The sequence below is a fragment of the Neopelma chrysocephalum genome, unplaced genomic scaffold (assembly GCF_003984885.1).
Source record: "Neopelma chrysocephalum unplaced genomic scaffold, ASM398488v2 Primary Assembly neopelma1_75, whole genome shotgun sequence".
NCBI lineage: Eukaryota > Metazoa > Chordata > Aves > Passeriformes > Pipridae > Neopelma > Neopelma chrysocephalum.
Window position 1 is genome coordinate 13,618,411 of NW_020897736.1, and position 9,229 is coordinate 13,627,639.

The 9,229-nt window shown below is 44.3% G+C and overlaps 1 protein-coding gene across 4 annotated transcripts in view; it reads left to right on the forward strand.

Moving 5' to 3' along the window:
- The first annotated feature begins 352 nt into the window (after positions 1-352).
- Positions 353-9,229, forward strand: part of SMAD3 (SMAD family member 3) — a 71,687-nt gene continuing 62,810 nt past the window's right edge. The window contains exons 1-2 of one of the 4 annotated variants that reach the window (XM_027688339.1): positions 5,195-5,287; positions 7,267-7,364. Coding sequence is in view for 2 of the 4 variants with exons in the window: in XM_027688338.1 (XP_027544139.1) it covers positions 405-610 (206 nt within the window). In the remaining 2 variants the exon portion in view is untranslated. Of the gene's footprint in view, positions 611-5,194; positions 5,288-7,266; positions 7,365-9,229 lie in introns of those variants that run through there. The other 3 variants (XM_027688338.1, XM_027688337.1, XM_027688340.1) reach the window with 3 other exon arrangements.

A 9,229-nucleotide genomic window follows, 5' to 3' on the forward strand; every position in this document is an offset into this window, starting at 1 on the left:
TCCCTCCCTCCTCCCTCCTCCTCCCATCCCTCCCTCTCTGCCTCCCTCCCTCCCTCTCTGCCTCCCTCGGCGGCGCGTTTGGGAGGGAAGGAGGGGGTGGAAGCCGGGCCGGGGCGGCCAGCAGGCAATTTGCATGAGAGACAGACTGGGAATGAGCTGGAGTGGGCGCCTCTCCGCGCACACAGAGCGGGGCAGGAGGGGGAGGAGGAGGGAGCAGCCGCCGCCGCCGGGGAGAGGCGGCGAACTCCGTGCAAAGTTTGGAGCCGCGGGCCCGCGGCGCTGAGGGGGCGGCGGGGCGGGCGAGCTCCGCGCCGGGCCGGGCCGGGCCAGCGCCGCCCGGGGCCGGGCTTTGCGGCGGGAGGGAGCCGAGCGCGGGGCCGGCGGGCGCTGCCGGCGGCGCCAGCATGTCCTCCATCCTGCCCTTCACCCCTCCCATCGTCAAGCGGCTCCTGGGCTGGAAGAAAGGCGAGCAGAACGGGCAGGAGGAGAAATGGTGCGAGAAGGCGGTGAAGAGCCTGGTGAAGAAGCTGAAGAAGACGGGGCAGCTGGACGAGCTGGAGAAGGCGATCACCACGCAGAACATCAACACCAAGTGCATCACCATCCCCAGGTAGGTACCGAGCAGGGCGGCCCCGTCCGGGGGGTCCCCGCGGGTCCCGGCGCAGCCCCCGAGGGACCCCCGTGCTCCGGCACAGCCCGGGCAGGGTCATGTCGCTTCCCGGCCCCGCTGTTAACCCTGTGCCGCGTTAGCCCTCCCCTGAGTGCTCCATACATAGCTAACACCCCCCTCCCCCCCAAAAAAATAAACCAACTGGCTGCAGAATTGAATTACTGTCTAGTAACAAGAGAGGGGAACGTAGGGGAGAAAATATGTCTCCAGCCGAGATGAAAAAAAAAAAGTTGGGAGCGCAGTGTGTGATACGCTCACCGCGGGCACTCTCATTGTCAAAACTTTCAGCGCGTTCTCAAGTGCTGTTGCGTTAAGATTTTTCTTTTTTTTTTTTTGATTGCTGTATCAGGAAAGCGGTTTTGTTTGGGTTGCGTAGCTTCTTGCATATTATGGAGCCAGATCCTCCTCCGAAGAGGTGATTTAGAGCCCTGCTCTGCTTATGTTTTTCAAATTACTTTTTAAGTCGGGAATGCAAATGGCAGAGCTGAAGGGGATTGTTTGGAGTGCAAAAAAAAACCAAAACAAAACCAAAAAACACTCCGCCACGTGAGGGCGAATATAACTGATTTCCCTCCCCACTTTTTGAATTAACATAGATTTTATTTTTAGCCTCCATTCTGAGCTCAACCCATAAATCATAAAGGACGTGTATATAACTATCCCATCTAAGAATAATTTTCCAAGTAACTTTCAAATGGCTGCCCACAAGTGGTGTTTTATTGCTGCAGATTGTTGATTTCTGTGAGCTCAGCCAGATGACTGCTGGGTCTGTTCCTGATTGTTGTTGGAGAGTACTTTCTTTTTCTTTTTTTTTTTTTAAACAAAGGCCAAAGTTCATCCCAAATATTTGAATGCTGCATAATTGTGTGCTTCTGCGTGAGAAGATATCTGTGTGTGTGTGTATTCATGCTTCTCTCTGGCGCAAACAAATGTATGCTTTCTTGGTTGTCAGAATGATTTAATATGCAGGAGCTGATACAAAGCAGCATCTGTTGCATGAAAAAGTGAAGCAAGCAGCTTAGAAATGTGGATGTTTGGAACTCCTCAAATTTTCTTCCAACAACTACAGTGATTTTTTTTTTAAAGGAAAAATAAAAAGTCTCCTTATCTTTTTGGTGGTGAATGACTGTGGCTAAGATTTTGGCCAGTAATGCAAATCCAGCTCTCAGCCTTTGTTAGAGTTGCTCAGGCTTCGCCTACCTGAAGCAGAAATCAAAACCTGTGGAGCCCCCGCACAATACAAATGCCTTAAAACCTGTATTTTAAAATTCTTGGTAAGCAGAGTGCTTTCCACATAGATAATTCCTTGTTTAAACCACTTCCCTGAAACGCTTACCATTTCAAAAGGAGAAAATTGCTTGAGCAGCCCTGCTGCTGTGACCTGGGTATTGTGTGTGGCTGCTGCTGACCCGTTAGGGAGCAGGGCATGAAGCCTCTTGGAGCTTCTGTTACTGGGAACAAGGTGCTTTAGGTAAGGGAGGATATTTTATGATTTAAAGGAAGCAAAGAGTTGTGTTAAATATGATGCTTTAATTAGAAAAAAAAGAAATTTAAAGGTTGAAAATAAATAACAACACAAACAGACATCACAAGTCATGAATACTCTCACCTGCAGAGGTTGTCCTGGCTGCTCTTGCTGAATGTCTCTCTCTCCCAGACCTTGTTCTGTTGATGAAAATCTGTGCAGAAATTAAAACATTTCGTGTTCATTTATGACACAGAGCCCTGGATCCTGCAGATCTTAAACCTTGGTGTGGGGAAACATCAGCATGTTTTGGTGGGAGCTCCTTGTGCCTCGGCACAAGTTTTTAAGCACAACTTCATATGTGCTTTTATTATTGTTTAGTATGTACGTCACAGAGATCCAAATGAACCTGGTGAGGTTATTCTGTGCTGAGGTGTTCATATCTATATCTCAGGGATTGGGGAATGGTGTGGAAATGTGGAACAGCCTGTCTGGAAGTCAGTGGCAGAGCTGGAGCTCTGGCCAGGCCTTGTGACTTTAAGAGCTGTGCCTTCTCCTCTGGACTGCACTGCTTGTCCTAATGTATCTGTGAATCTGATTACTGTGTCATTTGAAATTAGTGTTTGCAAGACAATTTTAGTATGCTTTTAGTTTGCTGTTTGTTTGCTTATTTTATTTAATAATTCTACATGGCATTTTACTGTTTACTCAAATAAGTTGGGAGGGGGGAAAAGAGGGGAAAAACCATCATTAAGGATTAGCTCATGTTGTGCATTGTCTGTAATGCATCAGTAGACTGAATTACAGTGGAGCCATGCCAGTGATGACTCTGGCCCAGCAGGAGCAGGGTAAGTCCAAAATTAGCTATTGTGTCCATGAGACGAAGCAAGTTTCAGATATAAAAGTGCTTGAGCTTTGCTCCTGGGAATAAGGGCTACCCAGCAAATACCCGTGGTGACCAGGTGGGGTTGTTTTAAGAAAGAACAAGTAAAAAGAATAATTTTTGTTGTCGGGCTAAGGAATTAGAATATCAAATTTATTCTCGCTGTCATTTTTATCTACTGGGAACTGGAAATGTACCTACTAGGTACTATCTCCTGACAGATTATTAAACAATCACTAGTTTATTTGCTTGTGTATTTGTCCAGCCTGTATTTTTTTCCAAATGCTCCGTTTTTAAGATGATGTGAGGGGCACCACAGGCCCCAGGTTTTCTGTTGGAAGAACCTGTGGCAAACTGCAGAAGGCTGGAGAGGCCTTCAAGGATTTCAGTGTGACACTCTCCTGGCAGGAGTTTTCCTTCTTGTTTTTACTGCTGGAGGAGGAAGTAATTTCCACCTGAAAAACTTGCCAGTCTCAGACCATCTGATGGTTTCTTGTGCTGCAGTTGTTGGGCAGGATGGCTCCTGCAGAGGACCTTCCTTCCATCCTCAGCTGGGACACAACTGCCAGAGGGTCCTTTAAACCTCTGTGCTCTGAGCTGATGGGCTTTGGTGTCAACCTAATGAGTCTGCCTGGCAATAAGATATTTTTTCATACTTTATTGGGTGATAAAGTTGAAAACGCTCAGTCTTTTGCCCACTAAAATACATCCTTTGTAGCAGTTGCATCGATCTTGAAAGCCCAGCTTTCAGGATGGGCATTTTCATCACTTTTCTTGTGCCCTGGCAGCATTTTGCCCTAGAAATGAAGTGTGCAAATCTGAATTATGGTGAGTGTTTAATTAAACTTGTACTGCAGAAACCAAAACATGTGATGGGCACTCAGTGATTTATAAAAGCTGTGCAGTGTCCATAGTCTTGCTGATATGGGATGAGACAGTAAATGCTTTGTTTTGAGAACTTTAATGGTGTGCTACACATATTAAGACATAAATCTCACGATATTTTGTAATATATTTTCATATGCATATTTTTCTTTTGAACTTATTACTGTCTTTATTTGTTTTGGTATCACCAGTGGTTTTAGGGGAGCCAGGATTCTTGTATGTAAGGAACACCTTCTTTTAAGTGGTGGGGCTTTTTTTAATTTAGAAAATAGTCTGAAGGAGAGGTGGGTGTTATTTCTTGTGGAACTCATCTGATAAGGAGAGAATGTACCAATTGAAATGGAAACAGGGCACATTTACTTCTTAAAAGTGGCTGAACAGGGTAAATGTTCCTTAAATGATTTACATTTTGGTGGGGAAAAACAGGGATAATACACAAGGGACATAATACATAAGGATCATAATACACAAGGATAATATATAAAGATTTAAAGAACATCTTGGCTGTGAGCACAGCTTCTGTTGTGTTGTTAGTTGACCACACAATATATGCAGGAATTGCTCATGTTCTTTGTTTTGCATTGGTAGCAGGAAATATGAAAATTCTAAGTATGTTAAGTGTCAGTGGGTGTCTGCAAGACCCTCAAGTATGTTGTGATATCACACCATGGTGTGATTTTTTTGGGGTTATTGGATTTGATGATCCTTGTTGGTCCCTTCCAGCTTGGAATATCCTGTGTTTCTATGCTCTTCTTTTGAGGCTGGTGCCCATCTGGTTTCATTAATAAGCAAAGGGCCAGCCACAGTTCTGTGTGTCCGTGTGTAAATATATATATATATATATATATATATAAATGTCAATTTTAAACCACCTTGTTTTCAATTAGGCCTGTCCCTGTATGGGAGGAGCTTTAATACTTTAATACTTGTTTAGGAGTGTCTGCACCGGTGGGTGTGGCAGGGGAGCACTGGAGATGCTCACAGTGAAGCCCCTGTGTGCACACACACTCTGGCTATCATTGTACTGGTTTGCTCCCTATTTTACTGGTAATTTGACTGCTGCAAACCCGTGTCCACTGACCTCTGTACTGCCCGAGCTTTATGGGCAGGTTTTACAGCCCTGGCCTAACCTTTGTGCTGCCTCAGTCCCCACAGGAGCTGCTTTAGCTGTGGCAGGGATAGCTCAGGATGCCCCGCTCCTCAGACCCGTTTGTAACCAGCTTTTGTGGCCTTAGTTGGAATTTGCAGGTCAGGGCTGAAGGTGAAAACACCGTAGAGTGCTCAAAGGCCTTAGCTCAGGGTGCCGCACTCCACAGACCCGTTTGTAACCAGCTTTTGTGGCCTTAGTTGGACTTTGCAGGTCAGGGCTGAAGGTGAAAACACGGTGAGTGCCCAAAGGCCTCAGCTCAGACTTTGTGGCTGCTCTTGTCCACCTCGTCCTCCCTGTCATGGAACCCCCCTCTCTGGGTGCAGGTTTCTGCTCCTCAGAGCCCCTCCAACTCCTTCTCCCCACCCCTGTGTTGGAAATGATGGAACTTCCCTGATAACTTTTCCAATTAGGAGCACCAGAGTCGGTGCCTCAGATGCCAGCCCGGATAATGGGTGTGGGGTTCCCTCGTAGGCCACACGACGCCATTTCCAAAACCAAAGTGCTGCTGTGAAGCTCAAGCAATAAATGTTGGTATAACCAGTCAGGGAGCAACTAACTGCACATTCAGTTGTTTCAGCAGAGATGGAGGAACTGGGAGAGGAGGGAAGTGAGGGAGAAATCACAGTTCCTTCCCTCAAAGTAGTTCCTGCTGGAACAGCACGTCAGACCCAGCCCTTTATTGAGGCATCTCCTCAAATTTGTAATTTCTCTGTCAGCAGAGAAATACAATTCAAAATTCAGTACAATTCGAAGCCACTTGTATTGTTTTTGAATGCATTTTTTTGAATATATTGTTTTTTGAATATGTATTTTGATAAGTATATATTTATCTTTTTACCTGAGATGTGCAGGCCAGCTTACAGTTTGCATTAAAACCGGTGGTAGAACTCCTCTCTTGACATGAAAAACAGCACAGCAGCGTTTGTACAGAACATTGTGGGCTAAGGGGAAAAGATGTATTTTGCAGTTGTTGAGATGCTTTCAAATATTCATATCTCTGCCTTTTTTCCTTCTCCCCCTTCTCAAGAGACTAAAATAGTCAAAATAGCTTCTGAAAGGACTTGTGATATTCTCGTTATATTGTATAGTAAGTGCTGGATCTGTGTGAAATGAAATATTTAAAATGGTTGCTTAACTCTTATAGTATTAGGAAAAGACCCTGAATATTGCAGTCATTTAAATATAATGAGAAATAAATGCAAAAAATTGATGAAATAAAGAAATACACACTGCACTGGATTATCACATCGGGGATCCAATTAAAACGAGTTCTTCTAATAAATATTGGTTTAATAATGTAAACTTGTGATTGCTATATTATTACAACAAAAATAAAATTAACAAGATTTAATGGACTGAGCAGCCATTAATTTTCACTTGTTAATTTATTAGGAGCTTCTAATGCTGTTAGATGCACGGTAATGCCATTATCCTGCATGAACTACTTGATGAAATAAATAGGGCCAAGCAGTGCTTGAGTTAAATTGAAATCAGATTTTATTCCCAAATTATCTTTTTCTGTTGTTTGGGGTTTTGTTTTTTATTATTATTATTTTTTAGCTTTCCTCTATTGAGTGCAATTAAATTTTCAGGGATGGGATGCAGCACTTTCTTCCAGTAAAGGCTTATGAATAGTCCTAAATAACTTTTGTCCTTGCCTGCCTTGATGTGTTGTGTAAAAAGCCTTTTCCAGTCCCAAGCTGCTTGATTGGCAGTGGAGGGAGAGATGGGAGAGAGGAGAATAAAACCAGTCCAGCAGGTGGACTCCATCAAGTTCAGCAAATGTTTGCTAATTCCATTTGGACCAAAGATGAGGAAAGTGGGAATAATTGGGCTCCTGTCAGTGATAGTGCAACCCTGGAGACAGTAATGTATGGATTGTTGCAGTTAATACTGGTTTTAAAGGCGTTTTTAAGCCTTTTAGACCTGATCCTGGTTTGTTCACACATCTCTCTTTGCCATGGTTTGGGTGAGCAGGGAAGTTTGATTGCTTCTGGTATTGTGGCTCTGCATAAGCAGAACACAAAGCCACAGCTCTTCCTGCATCAAAGATCTGGTCCTTCAGAAGCAGAGATCACAAATGTGAGCAGAAATAAACTACTCTGTGCATGGTTATTAGAAAAACCCCACCAAACAAACCCAAGGGTAACCCTTACCTTCAGAAGAGCCCAGCCAGGTAAGAAATAATAAAATAATAACACCCTGCTTTGTAGGGGATCACCCAGGAGTCATCTGAGCTCCAGTAGGAAAACTTCACTGTCAACTAAGGAGCCTGTTAAACCTAATCCAGATTTGTTCATGCAGCAGCAAGGTGGGTTTCTCTGTCCTCTGTGGCTGTGTGTGGTGCAGGGAGATTTTTGATGTATTGGGAGGAGTTGTTGGTGAATCTCATGTAAGAACATGCTTAAAAATCCAGGAGGACTTACCTGTTATTAAAAATAACCTGGGTAAGCCTAGGAAAGGTGAATAGGTGATCTTGATAAATTTTAAGTGTCACAAGAAACACCTTTCCAGCTCACTTGCTGCTCGGCACTGAGGTCAGGAGGGCAAAGAAGCTGCAGGTTTCAGGTGGTGCAGCTGTGCTGGGTGTGCCCACCTTGTCCTGGAGCACCTGCACCCTCAGCACAGGTGGGCTCTGAGCCATGGGTGGGGCATCTGCTTCTCCATCTCCAGAGGAATATGCATCAGCCTGGGAAAAGGGAGGGTGTGAATCCTGGAGAGAAGATTGCAGGGGATGAGGTGTCAGGAGATGAGGTGTGAAGAGATTGATCCATCCCCCTGGGACTCTTCCTTCCTCCAGGCTGCAGGATCCTCAGGAAGGAGTTTTCAGAGTCAAGGTAGTGGGTAAACCATCCTTAGCAAACTTAATCATTTGTGGTTGAAAATTTCAGCAAACTTTTCCTTACAAATGGTGTCATAGGAAAGGCCGGAGTTTATCTTTGAGTTGTTGACGTTCATTAACCATAACACCACCTCTTCTGAAAAGGAAGTCAGAACAGAACTTTCCTCCTTTGTGGTGAAGCTGCAGCCAGCATTGGTTGAGTGATGGATGCTGGTACTGACTCTCCTTTTTCACAAAAACAGAGGAGAAACTTTGTCCTTCCTACTCTTGTTGCTTGAATATGAAAAGAGAAATTCACTTACAAATGTTGAACAGTTAAAGTTCACAAAAATATTGAGCTTAGGGAAAGACATATGTGGCACTGAGAGTGCCTCTGTTTCTGTGTTGAATGTGAAGCTGTTGTTGCTTTATCTATTTGACAGCTAAAAAAATCCCCTTTTCCCCAATTTTCCTTTCCCTCCATAACTGGATTTTCAGTGTTACTGTGTGGGAAGACAAAGACCCAACTACAAGCACCTTTAGTTTTGTTATTCTCAGAAAGACCAGATGTGGTTGTTTTCATAGGGATACAAAGTCTGTGGTTTCCATACATATGGAACTTCACAGAAAGGTCCTTTTTATTGTTTGTTGGACAAATTGTTGTTCCCCTTGACTCAGATGCGGGGAAGGTTTGTAGCACACGTGTAACAGTATCTGAAAAATTATATCAGTGTTTAGAAAGCACTCTTTGTCTAAAAGAAAGGCTAATAAGCAGCTGGAGTCTGGAATCTTTTCCCACTCTTTTTGCATATGCGTGGTTACATGGATTTCAGTAAATTTATCCCTGATTTCCATGCAAGTGAAAGCAGAGTCAGGCCAGCACAGGAAGGCAGTGAACTGAAAAACAAGGAGAGAGGTGTTTGTAGGTTGAATATTATCCACTTTTCTGTTTTAAAGTCAGGGCTTTGGGGTTTCTGTGGGTTGTTCTCTGCGGGATTTGAAGCCTTCCCAGCAGAGCCTGGGAGACCTGGGGGCTCCAGTCCCACCAAGACTGGGACTCGTCAGCCCCTGGGCTGGAAATGTGGCAGGAAGCCAGGCAGGATTGAGTTGGAAGTTTGATGAAAACAATACTTCTCTGGAAAACATTTCATTTTCAGAGGAGCTCTTGCTCCTGTTTCACCAAGGGTTTTCTGATGGGCCCCGGTGGAGCTTGGCAGAGACCCTCCACATTTGGAGCTGAGGTACCACTGGCAGTGGCCCCTGATCCTGTGCAGGTGATATTTGGCTTTTCTCACTGTGTTGGTTTTGTTCTTATTTTTATTCTTATTTTTATTCTTATTTTTATTCTTATTTTT